We start from the raw sequence: 18028 nt of genomic DNA on the forward strand, positions 1-18028 counted from the left end.
TATACAAGGAAATAAACTTTGGATACTTGGAAGGTTCAGATTGGCACATAAAAAAAGGCAACTGCCAATTGGTTTGGTTGGCAGCCAATTTTGTTGGGCAGTTCGCTATTAAAAATAAGGACGCGGATAACCACCACACATGTGGCATTTAGGAGGTGTGTGTCGCACGCCCTGTGTGGCACATACGCGGACCAGCCCGCACGACGGTGTTCGGGCGCTTCCATCCACAGCCTGCACGTCTGGTGTGTGGCTCGATCGCCCGCTCGTCCGGGCGAGCGAACCCGCTGCCTGCACAACCTCACGCACCCATTGGCCGAATCCCCCCTTGGGAATCGCATTGCCACCGCCCGCAATCGTCTCCAACCTCTGCATCGGCAGATCTTCCCCTTCCTCTGTCGGCTTTCTTCTCTAGTTGCCATGGCAACCAGATCAGATCCCTAGCGCCCACACCCCCCCATCAACGGAAAAAGATGGCAAAAAGCTCACAGGTTAGAAAACCTCTCTCCTCCTCCTTCCCAAACTCGCATCCCACTCTCCCCCAAAACCCGCCGTTGATTTCCCATGTAGATGGCGACTAGATCCATAGTTTCGGTCATTCATGCTTATTCTCCTCTGCCCTCCAATGATCATGAATTTGCCATGTTCTATCACGGATCTGGTCTAAGAAATTAGGTTTCAGATGCTGTAAAGCAGGTGTTCGAAGAGGATGTTTGAGATTCACTAACAATAGGGCAGAAAAGAGAAATTTGGGACAGGTCATATGAAGTGGAAAAAATATTTGCCACCTACCTATGTTGGAAGTTGCCACCTATCTATGTCGTCAGTTGCCATCATATTATATTGTCAGTTGCCATCAGTTTAACAAACTAATTGCCATCCAGGTCGTATAAAAGGGGATGAACATGCCTGCCCTATCATCTGAAAAATGCACGCCTACGATGATTCCTACTTGCCATGTTGTAATAATTGTTTACGACATAAATGTGATAAGATTGCCATGTTTCCTTTTATATGCAAATAGCAAACAAATGGAATTCAAAATACCGAGTAATGATACATTCTTATTCGTGCAGTTGCCAAAAACATAGTGTGTAAAGCAGAGAAAATGAATCATGAAGACATGGCTGATCCATGGTTTCCTCGAAGGCCGCAAGTGCCATTTTGGGATGCAATAGAGTACAATCAACTCATTTCTACAGGACCATTGCTACCACTACTAGAGCAGTACATGAGCTTAGGTACGATGCATGATCAAAAAAGGACAGTTGACATGTTTGTGGACTTCAAAATGGTATTCTACTTATGTAGTACAATGACATTGTTTGCAGGTTCTTATGACACGAACACACAAGCAGGGGTACCGTCGCAAGTTGGAACACGAGGGGCTGGTCGGTGATAGATATACAAGAAACCAACTTCAAGTAGCAAATGTGGCAAATCAAGGTAATGAAAATAAAGAAAAATAGAATGTCGATTTGGCGAATATAACTTGCAAGGATGGCAAGACTTACGAGTATTTTGCAAAAACACAGGACCATCATGCAGCACGTGGCGACAGGTGGCAGCCGGGTACATGCCATCAACGTCGTACGGAGTCATATGAAAATGATTTTGCAGATAGTATATCAGTAAAGCAAACTAGATGACATTGGTGCTTGCATGGTGTGATGATAAAATGAATAAAAAGATGGCAACTTGAATTTGTAGTTGATAGAAATGAAGAAAATGATGGAAAGTGCAGATGACAAGCCTGCAAGGCTGTATTTGGCACATGTAGACAAATGTGTGGGCAGTTTCCATGTCTCAACAACAACAGTTGCCATGTCTCAACAACTGCAGTTACCATGACTCAACAATTGCAGATGCCATAATTGAATAACTACACATGCCATGTTTTAACAGCTACAGTTTCCATGCCTGACACAAAATAGTTGGTCAATCTTGGTCAACTGTAGTTGTCTTCCTAGGTGGACTATGTTTGGCATGTTTTCAAAGTTAACTTCCACGTGATCGCAGGTTATTATGATGCAACCACACCAGCAAATGTCTCGTGGCAAGCTTCACTATTGCAGGCCATCGGTAATGCAGATACAACGCACCAAATTGAAGTGGCACGGCAACTTCAATTAGCACATGTGGTGCAGCAAGGTAAAATATCTGAACCAAGAAAACATCATGCATTTTCTTTGTGCAAAAGCATTGGGAACGATGCATTTGTCACGATGGGGGTGGCAAATGCCACCAAGTGAATATGACCATTAGTAATCTATGATCATCTGGTCTGTGTGTATTTGCCATTTGTGATTACCTTCATTTGCCATGTAGGCTCATATCTAGAATGCAAGTTTTGATGTTAAGATGTTGGTTGCCATGACCTGGCAACTGCAGCTGCCATATTAGGTAAACTGCAGCTGCCATGACTAGAGAACTGCAGTTGCCATGCATGGAAAAATGCAGATGCTCAAGACTTGCATATACAAATGATATCATGCCAAAAAAATGATAGGTTACAGTTGCCATGATTTCAAAGATGCACATTCCAGCACTTTATACATGTAAAATTATACAGCTGCAGTTGTGTACAATGTTCCAGATGCAAGTGCCATGAACAAATTTTATGCAGCTGCTATCATTTCATTACAGCGAATATGCCATTCAAGCAATACTGCTTACACACGTACCTGATTTTTTGCAGGAGCTTCAACTACAATCAACAGTGGCGAAGGAACATCTGTTGCGGGAACCTCAGAGCATATTGAAGGAGCATTCCATGAGCAAGTCACCAATGCTGCCACAAACAATGCGGAATCAGTGTCAGAAATGGCAATCGTTGCAGCAATGCCGACAAGCACACCTATGCACACCAGCACAAGCAACACTCAAGCAGATGAAACAGCCACCAATACTGAAGTAAATGATGAAACTGATGACGAAGCGCAAGGGGAAGAAGAAGATGGACAATCGGAAATCATGATACCTCAGCCACCATATCTTGGACAGAGATTTGGTACTTTTGAAGATGCCAAGGAGTACTACCAGAGAAATGCGATGTTCCATGGATTTGCGGTGAACACAGAATACCATAGGAAAATTAAAAAACTAACGAGTATAGCAGAGGTGAGATAAGGTGCTACAAGGCACGAAAGAACAAGAAAGGTAAAGGTGTTGTGCCTGTCATGCCAGAACGAAAGAGAGGCGTCATTCTCAAGACGAGATGCCCTCTCCGGTTGAAGCTAAACACAAATGGAGCATGGTGGGTGGTCACCAAATATGTCGAAGAACACAACCATGACCTCATAAAGAAGTTTGACCTAGTAAACTTTTTGAGTGCCCACAGAGGATTCAGTCCCATCGAGAAGAAATTCATAAGGTTGCTACATGATTGTAACATCGGTCCACCAAGAATGGTCCAAATATTGTCCCTGATCCACAGCGGAGATGGGAGCCTGAGTAGCATGCCTTACATACCAGCAGACATCACTAACCTAAAGGAAAATACCGTAAAGAGAGCAGGTTGGCTGACATAGAAGCCATGATAGCCTACTTCGAAGAGAAAGCAAAAGCAGATAGTGATTTCTTCTACAGGATAAGGTTGGACGATGAGGACCGTGTCAAAAACATGTATTGGGTGGATGGTGCTGCAAGAAGAGCCTACAAACATTTCCATGATTGCATTTTGTTCGACGCAACATATCTCATGAATATGTACAAGATGTCATGTGCTCCATTCATAGGAATAAACAACCACAATCAGTCCTTGCAGTTTGGTTGCAGTCTCATTCAGAATGAAGATACCGATGGTTACACTTGGCTATTCAAAACCTTCTTGGAGTGCATGGATGGACTAGCTCCGATGAACATAATAACGGACCAGGATTTTAGCATGCGCGCAGGCATAGAGGAGGTCTTTCCGTTGGCAGTGCATAGGCACTATAGGTGGCATATTATTAAGAAGGTTGAAGAGACGCTAGGACCATTATTCGCTGACCATCCAGAGCTACACAAGGCATTCGAGTTGTGTGTGGACCACAGCTTGACGGTGGAGGAGTTTGAATGGAGCTAGACAGCTATGATTGAAACATACCTCAATTCCAAGACAACGAGACACTAAATAGCTTGTGGGAGAAGCGAATGTACTGGGTGCCGTCCTACTTCATGCAGTGCTTCTTTCCATTTCTGCGGATTACACAACGCAACAAAGGGTTCAATCTTGTTTTGAATCGTTATGTTAGCCCTGGCAACTCATTGCTGTAGTTTGCCAAGAAATATTCAGCATTGCAACAGAAAATACTGGGATCTGAACTACAGCAAGAAGCAAATCGCACTCAAGTAGCCAAAATTGCTAACATACTTATTGATGGAGAGGCATATGAGCAAGATATACACCACCAAGATATTTAAAAGGTAAGCGATTGATCTTACGATCTTATTTGCCATGTACATTCAACATTGAAAAATGATTAAAAAAAGTAAATAAATATGTTTGCCATATCTGCTGATTTGAAGCTGACATCTGTAGTCAACACATGAACGCAAAACAAAAATGAAAAAACTATGTAGTTGCTAAAACAAATATTAGATGTTGCTTGTTGTGAAACAAAGTATAACTTCCACTTTGAATGTGTTGTGGGTGCCATGTGGGATGTAGTTTAATTGCCATGTATGATGCAAGCTTTATTTTCACATGGCAAATGCATTGAGAACAACATGATTCAGTTGCAGTAACATGAAAGTTGTTGCCATCTTTTGACATGCTGATTGTGTGAAAGACACTAGTTGCCATGTGAAATAAACTGCAGTTGCCATGTGAAATAAACTGGATTTGCCATGTGAAATAAACTGCAGTTGCCATGTGAAAATACAATGCATTTGCCATGTGAAAGAACACTACATTTGCAATGCGAAAGAAACTGCATTTGCCATGTTAATACACTGCAGTTGCCATGTGGGAAACAATCATTACAAATAAAATGTGTGGAAAATAAAAAAGCTTTATTTTCCATCTTTGATTTAATACATTTGCTATGTTGTGACCTACATCAACAAAAGGTGCTAAAAAGGATATACTAATTTAACGAGCACAAAACATGCAGATCCCAAGAAGAAATAAAGCGGGCCAACATGTACACATCTTACTAGGTTGACGAACAAACCTTCAAGGTGTGTACTCTCATGGGCATGTCTGATTCAGAGCTTGAAGACCCGGACAAGGGACGAAACTACTTTGTCAAGGCCTCAATAACCGAAGGTGAATACTACTGTCAATGCTGCAAATACGAACGGGATGGGATTGTGTGCTGCCACATACTCAAAGTAATGGACATGCACGCGATCACGTGATTGCCCCACCATTTCATACGACGACGGTGGACTTGGGACGCTAACGATGCATTGGGGCCACAAACATCAACTGCAGTTTGGCTGTACATGATGAGAGACCAGAGGCAACCATGGAGTCCGTTAGGCACGTTGTATTGTCAAAGAACTATGCTGAGCTAATAGATGAAGCATGCAAAAGTGATGAGACAGCCAGGGTGGCAGAAAAGCACAAGAAGGCCCTGAAAAGAGAGCTTGATGAGATCAAGAAGAGAAATGCTGAAGAAGCCTTACATCAGTTCCCCCGCACCTCAAGTGTGCCTTCGTCCACGGGTCCATCCTTTGAAAACTCAGAGGTAGGTTCTGGAACAGCAAGCATGCAGACTCAGGTCAGGAACCCACCTCGTTCTGTCACAAAAGGGCATCCAAAAGAGATATGATACAAATCGAGGTTGGAAATTCAAGCAAACCACAAGAAGGCAAAGAAAGGGGCGGGCAATCCATAAAGCAACTATGGAGGATTGTAACTTGGTTGTTGATGACAATTTGGTAACGTAGATGATCAAGGTTTAAAATATGTGGGAGTGAATGTTGGTGGAAAACAGAAATTGGAAAAAATGCCATGTATGCACAACTAAAATTGTTGTGTAGTTGCTACTAAATCTGCCATGCAGCCTGCACTGAATCTGCCATGTAGTTGCTACTGAAACTGCCTTCATGTAGTTTACCATTTTTCAGCCCACGTATTTTTTGTTTCACACGTATTCAATTGTATACATACCATGCACGAACTAGTTGAAATGACAACATGCAAAAACACGAGAGATAATAGTTGCTACTGAAACAACCGTGCTTACCGAAATAGTTATCAAATGCAAAGACCCAAAGACAAATGAAGTGATTACTTGTGCTAACCGTGCGTGATCAACTATATTTGTCGTGTTTCAGCCATCGTAAACACACTCCAACTCTCAAATTGGTAATCACAATCACAACAACAAACTAATAGTTAACATATAGTAGTTCTTGTCACACCTAAACAGGTTCAGCACCACACTTATATTATAAATATTCAACGCCACATACACGCCACCACTATATATACTACAACAAATAGGGATGCAGTCATAACATAGCACACAGCCATAGTTTCAAAGAACAAAGTGATACCTTACATTCCTCAGCCACAGAATGTAAGGTAGGAATGTGTGTGAAGAATCAAGCGATCACTTGTACTTCTTGTTCGCGGATTTGACAGCTGACTCTATAAATTCTTGTGCTGAAGCCCGTCTGTTGAAATCTTCATTCATCAACCAGTTCCATGTGTATATTTTACGGAGCTCCACAACCATTGTATCTATGATCACTGGGACCCGTCGACCTTTCCATTTTGCAAGGTATTCCAACATGTAAAACCCGCAATAATGCCTAGAGCAAAAAAGCAAAAAATGTGAACACATGCAAACAGAAACATAATAAAACATTGATGAAAGACATGAAAAAGATGGTGAACACATCAAAAAAAGTTTGTAATTACCCATTTCCTTGCTTCTCAGTCATCACATACACAATTGGACAGTGACTGATCTAGACCTTTGAGTTTTCGTAATGACGGATCCAGGTCTCCTTCAGGTTGTTGATAAAGAATTCAGCATGAGTAGTAAGGTCTTCATCAGCTCCTGAACGGATTGAATCAAGCACCTCGAAACGTTGGTTCTTCAGGTCAAGGCAAATGGCGTAGTGGTGACCACACTTGTCATCTAGGTATTCTGGTGCAAGCTCCTAGAACATGGGGAACATGACCTGCAAAGTAAAAAAAGGGCAGTAAAAAACAGAGTTCACATCCAAAACAGAATGATGTAGTTGGAAAAATAATATGTATAAATATTGCCACATGTAGTAAGAGATACATAAGAAAGGCAACCATCAAAGTGGCCAGGTACACGCATGGAAAAAGGTTCATTTGCCATGTATAAATATAAGAAGTTGCCATCCATGGCCAAACACGGTTGCCCAATATTTAGAGTGAGATTGCCACATAAGTTGAATTAAAATTTTCATGCTAATTTTACATGGCAGATGTTGTTGCATGAAACATCTGTCATGAAGAGTATGTAACCCACATATGAAGTATAAGTGCTGACAAAAACATAGCATGGAAAAAAAGATGTACAATGTGAAGAAACACTCACATATTTATTCATTGTGAGCTTAAAATCACCATGCGCTGCAAAATGCTTCCTCGGGATTTTATGGTGGAAGTCACCATCCCATATTTTGCAGGTCACGTTGTAGTGCATGATCGTCTTGTCAGACAAATGAACACATGTTTGCTGATGAAGTCAATCCCACAAGCAACTATATTCTTTGACATTTTACCAGTAGGCCCCACGGACTCAGTAAGATCGCCCAGGTCAATGTATGTCGCGTCGCATTGTATGATCTTGGTTCTGTCCAAACATGAGCTGTATGAAAATGATATAACATGAAAGAATCATGTTTACTAAAAAAATAAAAAGCAAAAAAGTAAACAATGCATGGCGAAAAGCACAAAAAGCAAGTAAACCGTAGTGGGGTGTGGACATTACGCTTTCAGCTCCTTCATGTGCTTGTTGTTCGACCTCACATTTCCAAATCGATTGACAATGTCGTATAGTTGGGTCTGCTCCTTTGTAGCCTTATCATCAGGCTCAAAGTCATCCACTCGTGGTGCATGTATGTATGTCAGTACTTGGTTGGCCCCGATTCCATGAGGACCTGCTGTTCAATGCATCCTGCTCAACCCTACGGTAAGCTTCTTCAAGGGACGACGAAATCTCCTCCGGGGTGGCTAGTGGAATAAAACAATGGCATAAGACACTTGGAGATAGCAAAATGTTGTGCATGAAGTTCAAAATGTGAAGTGAAAAGTACTGGTAAGAAAGTATAAATGTCAACTGGTAGTTCATGAACGAAGTTTCGCATGTGGAAAGTAAGAACGCAGTTGCCATGTGCAGGGCACTTCATCTGCTACATGGCAACAAACTGCAGTTGCCATGTGCACGGCACTTCATCTGCCACATGGCAACAAACGGCAGTTGCCATGTGCACTGCACTGCAGTTGCCACATGGTAACCACTGCAATTGCCATGTGTCATCAACTATAGTAGCCATGCATCAACCTCTACAGAAAACAAAAAATGACAACTACATGTGCATCCCATGAGATTTGCCATCACAGTTGAGAACCCAAAAAAATTTTACCTTGCACTATGGGATGTGAAAACTTGACAGCCTTCCTGTCATCAGTTAGTGGTTGCGCCATCATTGGGACCATGCCCGCCAGGAAAGAAAAAGCAACAGGCATAGGATCATGCACTTGTACATCCTAAGAGATGTCGATTCCTAAACTAAAGCTCGGTGGGGTGAAAGCCATGGGGTGCCTCTCCTGTCTACAAGCCTGGTTGCGGACAAATTGATTGGCAGAGTCCAGAGGTGACAGATCAACAAACATGAATCCCCCGTCTGTTGCAGGATCATCAGGATTGTTAGTAGGTCGGGGCGTGATATCAGCGATCTCAACCACAACTTTCTTGCCTATCTTCCTGTTTGGGCTGTAGGGGACACCAACATTGACAGGGAGCTTGGAAGTGCGCAGATTTAAGCTGGTTTTCTCCACAGCGGTAAAAGACGCAATCTGCTCTGAACGTCCACCTCCTTTAGTAGCGCACGGCTTACCAGCTGCATCTGTTGTACTGCTAACTTCTGTCTTATTGGGTACATTGCTTTTGGCAGACGGTGGGAATAGTGTGGAAGCAGGCACGTAATCAGAGTCATCTCTGATGCTCTTAAGTAGCTGTGGTGCATTGGACACCTGTGCAGGAATCATGCGGGGGATACGTGTAACGCCCCAGATCCGATGCGCCAGGTGTCTTCCAGCTATCCGTCGTTGTTGCCATGTCATTTGCTTGCGTGTTGAATTTTGCCATGTCATCATATGCATTGCATCATCATGTTTTTCAAAACTTGCATCCATCCCAGTCTTCCCGCTCCTTCCGTTGTCCGTTCCGAGCCCTTTCTCACTCTCACATGCGCCCGTTGCCCCTCTCCGACCTCGTTTTGTGAGTGTCATAAAAATGTTCTCGGAATGGGATGAAACTTGGCATGCGGTGTTGTTTTAGAGTAGGTAGACCGCCTGTCAATTTTCGTCGCATTCGGAGTCCGTTTGATGCCCCAATGATTAACCGTGTAGCCCGAAACCCCTCTCTCTTTGCAGCCCAGCCCCTCTTCACCATAGCCCATGAGCCCATCCAAACCCCATCCATGCTCTCCATCATTGGATCATGATCGTGTGGGCGAAAACCGCTCCTCATTTGGACTCCCCTAGCTCCCTCTACCTATAAAAACGCCCCCTCCCCCTCCATTTTCGGGTCCAAACCCTAGCCTTCCTCTTACTCGCACCGCCGGACGTGTCCACCCACGCCGGACATGTCCACCGCCCCGCAGCCACGTTGCTCCAGCTAGTTCCGAAGCGTCACGTCGTCGCCGCCGCCACTCTCCACCACTCCCGCGCCGCCACGTCAGCCGCCCAGCTCCTCCCCACCACGTGGCCCGCCGCAGCCCGTAGTCGGCCCGCCCGGGCCCGATCTCCGTCATCGCCGGGCCCGAGCGCCCCGCGCCTCCCCGATCTTCCCGCCGCCCTTCGCCAGCGCCAGCATCTCCAGCGCGCCCCGTCGCCGTCCGCCTTCGCCCGCCGACGACCTCTTCTAGCCGGCCCCGCCGCCGCCTCCCTCCGCGCCGCCTGGGAACCGTCGCCGCCGGCTTCCGCCCTGCCGGGCGACCCCAGGACGCCGCCGCCTCGGATCTGGCCGGAGCGGACTAGGTCCAGCCACCGCCTCCTTGTCGGCCCTGCCGCCGCCTCCTCTCTGGCCTCTGCGCCGCCGCCTCGCCGCCGGCCACGCCACCACGCACCGTGCATCGCAGAACCCCGCCGCCCGCCGCCGTCGAGCTCGCCGGCGCGCAGCTCTGGCCATGGCCTCCTCCAGCCTGCGCCCGGATCCCTTCATCCCTGGACGTCCCTATCCCCGCATCCAAATGCGTCCCCGAGCCATACCGTGCCCCTCCATCCGGTTTTCTGTGAGGTGAAATTTTCTGCTATGTCCCGAAATTCTTGCATTCTGGTGACCACTTTGTCATGCCATAACTTCATGCGTGTAGCTCCGATTCATGCATATGATATATCAAATGTTCATTGGGAGATTCTCTTCATTTCATTACATTGTGGCATGCTTGTTTGAGTTCATCTTGATGCCCTAAGCATCGTTGCAAGAGTGCTAAATGATGTTAACCTGCTGAGACTGTTATAACTTGTTGTTTTGTCATTTTCGTTGCATTTTGTGTGTGCATCCTTTGAGCATGATGTCCACATGTTTTAGGAGCATATTCATGCCATCTTTACAGTGGTGCAATCCATGTATTTTTGTGAGTTTTGTAGTGAGTGCATCAAGCTTGTGAAGTTGGGATACTTGCTGTTACTGTTTTGCTAGGCTGAGTCTGTTATATCATGATGCTAAGTAAACTTGCTGCTACAAGTCATTCTATGCGTAATCTTGAGATGTTCACTAGGGATGTTTTGTTATACATGTCATGATCTATCCATCCATGCACTTGGTTGAATTTATATCTTGTTGTAGCCTGTTGTAATCTTGCTCTCAAATTGCTAAATAATGTTGCTGTCACCCTGTTAACATTAAGTTCAGTTTTGCCATGTGTTTTGCTAGTGATCCATGCACACTATGAACTTGCTCTTGCCATGTGTAGCTTCATAAATATGTCATCTTACTGTTGGTTTACTTCACATGCCATGAAATGCTCTGTGGATAGTAGTACCAGCTCACCAACATGCCTACTTATTGTTGTTCCTGCCGTGTGCTGTTATTTTTAGTGTCTGAATCTGTCATATCACTTGCCATGTTTTCATGGATGCTACCATATTTTCTGTCGATCTTTCGAATTAGTTTATTAAGGGTGTTTTGTTCTTTGCCTTTAGTATTAGCATGCCATGCTCAATTTTTCCATGATAGCTTGCCGCAACATGTTGTTTGATAGCTCTAAACATTGCAACCTGATGTTATTTCTGTCATGCTCAGTGATTTTCTGCTAAGTCTGTGAACTGTTATTATTTGCAATCTTGCCATGTCCTTTTGAGCATGTTATAGTGTTTTCTGGAGATAGCTCAGTGTTCATGTTTTGTCATGCTTTACCTGTACATCATGTCCACGCCTTTTGTTTCATCTTGAGGTGCTGTAGCATACTGTTTTGATGCTTGCTAGATGCCTAATTGTTGTTTGGGACAGTTTGTCCTTTAAACTTGTTTCATGTGTATGTGTTGAACCGTTGCTCCATTTTGAGTGTGCTTTATATGAAACTTGCTTAGATTTGCATGTAGTTTCATCTTGTCATGTTGAATCCTTGTTTTGAGAGTGTTTGCTTGATGTTTGAATGCATTGTTGCATCAATACCATGTTTTACTTGTTTTGCTCATATCTTCTAGGTCGTAGCTCCGAACTAAATGAACTTTATATGTAACTTGACTAGAATTTCATGTAGATCACCTTGGTGCATCTTAACTTGCTTTTTAACAACTTGAACATAAGTTTTATTCAGTTCTGGACCAATTTCTCAATTTGCATATGAGGACTTACCGGATTAGTTATATGTTGTTCCCGGCCTAATTTAAACTTGCTCTGATGTGTTGCTCTTGTATGCATCGTATCTTGCCATGAGTAGCATCACATAGCCTTTGTCATGCATCATGCTAGGTTGAGCATCATGCCATGTTTATGTGTTGTGTGTTTACCTTGTTGTTTGCTTCTTTCCGGTTGTGCTCCTTCTCGTTAGTTCCTGTTTCGTTGCGATCGTGAGGATTCGTTCGTCTACGCTTGGTTCGTCTTCGTGGCTTCGTCTTCTTCATGGACTCGTTCTTCTTCCTAGCGGGATTTCAGGCAAGATGACCATCACCTTGGATCTCATTACTATCATTGCTATGCTAGTTGCCTCGATGCTATCACTATGCTGCGTTACCTGTCATTTGTTCATCAAGCCTCCCAAATTGCCATGTCAGTCTCTAACCTTTTTCACCCTTCCTAGCAAACCGTTGCTTGGCTATGTTACCGCTTTGCTCAACCCCTCTTATAGCGTTGTTAGTTGTAGGTGAGGTCGAAAATTGCTCCATGATGGACAGGATTATGTTGGGATATCACAATATATCTTATTTTAATTAATGCATCGATATACTTGGAGAAGGGTGGAAGGCTCGGCCTTATGCCTGGTGTTCTGTTCCACTCTTGCCGTCCTAGTTTTCATCATACCGGTGTTATGTTCCTTGATTTTGCATTCCTTACGCGGTTGGGTGATTTCTGGGACCCCCTTGACAGTTCGCTTTGAATAAAACTCGTCCAGCAAGGCCCAACCTTGGTTTTCACATTTGCCACCTAAGCCTTTTTCCCTTGGGTTTTCGGAGCCCAAGGTTCATCTTTATTTACCCCCCCCCCCGGGCCAGTTCTCCTCTTAGTGTTGGTCCAAACTAGAGCACCATGCGGGACCGTCCCTTGGCAACTTGGGTTATGTTGGTACTCGTACGCTTAACTTATCAGGTGTGCCCTGAGAACGAGATATGTGCAGCTCCTATCGAGATTTGTCGGCACATTCGGGCGGTGTCGTGGAATTGTCACGGCAGATGTACTTGTGAAAGGACTTAGTCGTGGAGCCATCGCAACTAGGAAGCTTGAAGGGGTTAATCGGGATAAAGGACACGAGGTTTTTACTGGTTCGGCCCCTTACGATGAAGGTAAAAGCCTACGGTCCAGTTTTGAGTGGAATTGCTTATGTCTCGATAACCAGGGAGCAAATCGCTTTACCTAGCTCTCGAGTTGATGTTACTTGCCCTGAACCGCCGCGGGGTCGTCCCTTTATATACAGAGGCCGACGCCCAGCGGCTCTAGAGAGTCCGAGCCGGCTTATAAACAGTGTCCGGCTCGGTCTCTTAATATTTCTTGTCTTACAAGACAAGTTACACATACATGGCGGTTTATCACTACGGGCCTTAAGTTTCCTCTAGGCTTTGGGTCCTTACTGAACCGCCATCTTCAACCTTGGTCTTGGGCTTCAAGAATACTCATAGGTATAACCCGGCCCCTCCTGGGCGGGTCATACCTAATAGTTATATCCCCAACATTAGGCCCAAGATTGATTTGAACTGGTTTATGTCAATCTTCGATACTTAAGAAAAATCTTCTGCTCCTTGCTTATGAAGCTTTTTGTAACCCGCCATGATGTCATCCTTTGAATTTGTGGCAACCCGCCATGACGTCAGCTGCCATAAATATGCGGTTCGTCCAATGTATCTCATGGATCTTTGTCTTAATGACCATCCGAAAATCGAGGGGTCCTTATAGTTGGATAACTATGTTTTTCAGCCTCCTCGTTTTTCGCGCCCACTTAACAGTCTTTTCCTTATAAATAGACACGACTAGGTCTCTTCTCATTCTCCCCGTTCCGCATCTTCTTCCTCTCGCCCCCATCTGTTACTGGAGCTCAGCCGCCGTCGCCAGAGCGCACCTCGTCTCCGTCGAGCTTGGCCGCTGCATCGACCTAACGTTGACCAGAGAACAGCAGCATTGCTCCTCCGCAGATCTTCCGCAGTAACTACTTCCCCTTTCCGCGCCATAGATCTACACTAGGGCTAGTGTGTTCCTCTGTACCGGGCATAGTTCATCCAAGTTCTTGTGTTATTATTGCCATGGCTTCTTTTGATCCAAAAAACCCCATAGATCATATGTGGTTCGTGTTCCGCATCCATTTTGGTTATCAGTAGATCTCCTTTCCATGTAAGAAAACCCCATTATAGCACATGAACTCCTCTGCACCCTGTTTTTAGGTCTAGTAATTTTTCTTTTCTGAACCTTTGTTTGATCCAAAATAAGAGCTGCAAATTGTGAAACCTGCTTGTACAACACTTAGGCAAAATCCATACTTTGTTAGATTTATCTAGTCATGGCGACTCTGATCGCCGGCTTTAAGGAAGTAATGCTCAATTAATAATCTGAACCACCCCTGTCGGTTTAAATAGTGCTGATGGCTTATAGAGCCTATGGCAGCTTAACTAACCAGGACATAATTATCCTTATACCATTAGGCCCCTTCATAAGCCGCCATTTTGAATATGCATAGTAATACTTTTGTCCTGCCCGGCTTAAATTTGAACCGGCACCTTTACTTTGTCTTAGGTTTTCAATCAGAATGGCATCCAAGGCACCTACCTCTTGCAACTTGGTTAAATCCATTGTCACTGACAGCACTTTGGATGACTTTGTGAAGACCGGCTATCTGTCAAAAAAAGAAGTCATGCCTTATCGTGCTCCTAACCCGGATGAAGAATTTCGTCAACCCAAAGATGGAGAGGTCATTGTTTTCACGGATCATATGAACCGGGGATTTACTCCTCCCGGCTCAAAATTCTTCAGACATGTGCTGAACTTCTTTGACCTTCACCCACAAGACATCGGACCCAATTCCGTGTCTAATATCTGCAACTTCCAAGTGTTCAGCAAAGTTTACCTTGGTGAAGAACCCAATTTACTGCTTTTTAGAGAAATGTTCTATTTGAACCGCCAGACTGAATGCGCCAGCGGCCAGAGCTTGGAACTTGGCGGAGTCTTGATCCAACGCCGCAGGGATGTGATCTTTCCCTATGCTAACCCGCCAAGCCACCCCAAAGATTGGAATATGACATGGTTCTACTGCAAGGATACCTCCCCGGCTAATGAGAACCCTCTGCCCGGCTTTCGTGCCCTTCGTCTTGAAACCAATCATCCTTTGCCTGACAAGATTACAGCCACGGAGCGTAAATCACTTGCTCCTACGTTAGCCAAGATCAAGGCTCTGCTGGGGAACGGGTTGACTGGCATTGACCTGGTCCGGGTTTAGCTCGCCTGGCGAGTTATTCCGTTGAGCCGCCGCATCGGCTTGATGTGCGAATACACTGGCGCCAAGAATGATCCTCTATGTCACAGCCCTGACGACTTACCTGCCCATGTCATTGACGATATGACCAAGTCTCTTCTTAATGATAGTCTGGCGGACTGCGGCAAGGTGGGCCTAGCCCCCTTCTGCAAAGATAACCCGGCTCCAAAGGTAAACCGCCCACATGAAATGATTATCTTAATTTCCTAATGTTTCACCCATACTCATGAATATGCTTAATCTTTGTAGGCGGGTGATAAATTTTGGAAAGTTAAATATGATCATGAAGCTGCAAAGAGAGCCAGAACAGAAAAGAAAGCCGCTAGGAAAGAAGCTGTCAAAAGGAAGGGCAAGAAAGCTACCACTTCTGACAAGCCGTAACTCCCTTGGCTTATTTTTTAACCATCTTATTGACACTGATCGTCAGCAGGAGGACACATGTCACATCCCTAGTTCTGGTATGCTCAAGGCTAGCTAGTCATTTGTGCATCATGTTTAAATTCCATTTAATTCTAAAATGAGGATTTGTGAAACCCTCAGAATCATTTCTGGAAATGACCCAGATAAAAATTGCTCCAAAAAGGTCCAAGAAAATGCTCATGTTGCTCTCTGAAAATATTGGACAGAGATAAAAATCAAACCAATATTTTTAGGAGCTCATAAGTATTTATTTTGGGCATTTGGAATTAATGCATAATTATTTGCATTGGATATATATTTTTTATATATATAATATATGTCCAAAAATTATGCCATTTGTTGAGGAGCTCTGGAATAATACCACTAGTTCCTACAAAAATAGGCATAAGTAAATAAAATGATTTAGTATTTTTATTAAATCAAAACAAATGTAAGAAAATAGAAAAAGAAATAGGAAAAGGGAACCTACCTAGCGCTTACCTCCCTGTGCAGCCCGTTACTGTGCAGCCCAGCAGCAGCCCAGCCCGCCTCCTCCTTTGTCGTCTTCCTCCCCCTCGCCCAAGCAGGTGCGTGCCCGCGCCACAGCCGGCCGCGGCCACGCGCCCGGCCACCTCCTGCTTCTCCCCCCCCCCCCCGTCGCCTGGATCACCCGCGCGATGCCACGCACGCCCCGTACCCCTCTCACTCTTCCCCCGGTCCTCTCCTCTCCTCTCCCCCGCTTTCTCTCTCACGCCCGAGCACCACCGTCGCTGCCGCTCGCTGTTGCCGCGCCCAACGCCACGGCCTCGCCTCTCCGATGAGTCCACGAGCATCTCCACGACTCCCTCGTCCTCTCCACCGAGTCACGCGACGCCGGACGCTCTGCATCGCCGCCACCAACGTCGTCTTCGCCTCCGGCCGCCCGAGATCGCCGATGACATTCCGGCCACTCCAGCCCTTCCCCGAGCTCGCGCACGACGCCATCGAGACCACCGTGAGCATCTCCCCGTTTCCCCTCTCTTCTCCCCCTCGTTCCCGCGTCGTAGCCGTCGTTTCCACCATGGCCGAAGCCATCGCCGCCGCAGCTCCTCGCCGTCGTGGCCACAGCCGCTGAAGCTCGCAACCGAGCCCGCCGTTGCACTCAGTGCACTCTAGCGAGTCACGCGGACCCGCTCGCAGCCTCCCCCGTGCCCCGCAACATCAAAATCCCCGATGGGCATGCTCCGGCCGCCGCCACGAGCCTCGCTCCGGTCCCCCCCAGCTCCTCCCACCTGCCCCACCAGATGCGCGAGAGCCCGGGCTACGCCCCGGTGCTCTCAGACGCCGTCCCCGTGGCCTGTAATGCGGACACCGCCGTGTCCCGTGGTCGCCGGCGACGACCTTGCCGGCCTGACAGGTGGACCCCGCCGTCAGGTGATTAGCTTAAGCTAATCACCAACTAACCTAACCCTTGACGCTAACATGTGGGCCCCAGTGCCCCCTAATCTTTAATTAAACTAAACTAACCCCCCTGTTTAACCCGTGTCACTGATGTGTGGCCCCGCACGTCAGGTTTGACCCGGTCAGCCACGGTTGACTCGCTGACGTCATACCTCTGTAATGCTGATGCAGTTATTCATTTTCTGGATTTAAATTAATCAGGAAATTCCAGAAAATGATTTAAACTTCAAAAATTCATAGAAATTCAACCGTAGCTCAGATTGAAATTATTTATATATGAAAAATTATCAGAAAAATGTAATCTATCCATCTGTACTAGTTTCATGCATGACAAACCAACCTAAACCTGCTGTATAGGTGAAAACATGTAATTGCATATATAAGAGCTTAACTTGGAGTTGCATTTGAATCTTTGGTTCAAATGGACTCCATCCAAATAACAGCTAGTTGCATTAGCTCAAACAGCATCACATCTTCATGCCATGTTCATGCATCATATTGTTGCATATGCTTGAGTATTGATTGCCGACACCGTTCCTTCTCGATAGGTTCTGCTCTGGAGAGTGTTCCAGAGTACCTGTCTGAGGAGCAGTGCCCCCCTGTTGATCTACCAGGCAAGCAAACCCCCTTGTTCATTCCGATACAATCCTACTCTCTCGCTCCTGCTCTTAGTTATTGCATTAGGACAACAATGATTCATCTGCTACTTTGTGCTGCGGTAGTTGAACCCATTCCTCTGCATGACCTGTCATTGCCACAGTAAATAGTTGAAACCCACTAGCATGTGTAGGAGTTGATTGAGCCATGTTGTGTTCCTACCATGCCATGCCTGCTATTGCTTAGAGTTGTGTCAGGTCTGATTCATTGGGAA

General features: G+C 45.5%; 1 protein-coding gene across 2 annotated transcripts; it reads left to right on the forward strand.

The window, feature by feature from the left end:
• The first annotated feature begins 201 nt into the window (after positions 1-201).
• On the forward strand, positions 202-6052 carry LOC123065380 (uncharacterized). 2 transcript variants are annotated; one of them, XR_006431007.1, is made up of 7 exons: positions 202-488; positions 1074-1238; positions 1329-1443; positions 1533-1569; positions 2017-2148; positions 2696-4404; positions 5094-6052. XR_006431007.1 is itself a non-coding variant. In XM_044488678.1 (5 exons), exons 1-4 carry the CDS (start codon positions 1429-1431, stop codon positions 3124-3126), a joined length of 615 nt encoding a protein of 204 aa, XP_044344613.1. In that variant the 5' UTR covers positions 1279-1428; the 3' UTR covers positions 3127-4404; positions 5094-6052. The 2 variants fall into 2 exon arrangements, 1 of the variants encoding a protein (XP_044344613.1); XM_044488678.1 differs by lacking the exons at positions 202-488; positions 1074-1238 and having other exon boundaries at positions 1279-1443.
• The last annotated feature ends 11976 nt before the right edge of the window (positions 6053-18028 follow it).

Source organism: Triticum aestivum, chromosome 3B, assembly GCF_018294505.1.
Source record: "Triticum aestivum cultivar Chinese Spring chromosome 3B, IWGSC CS RefSeq v2.1, whole genome shotgun sequence".
Lineage (NCBI taxonomy): Eukaryota > Viridiplantae > Streptophyta > Magnoliopsida > Poales > Poaceae > Triticum > Triticum aestivum.

Bases quoted from the DNA above. Each gene is read 5' to 3' on its own strand.
- LOC123065380 (XM_044488678.1), top strand. The intron at 1,570-2,016 runs GTACATGCCATC...ACGTGATCGCAG, and splicing joins TGGCGACAGGTGGCAGCCGG to GTTATTATGATGCAACCACA. The intron at 2,149-2,695 runs GTAAAATATCTG...GATTTTTTGCAG, and splicing joins AGCACATGTGGTGCAGCAAG to GAGCTTCAACTACAATCAAC.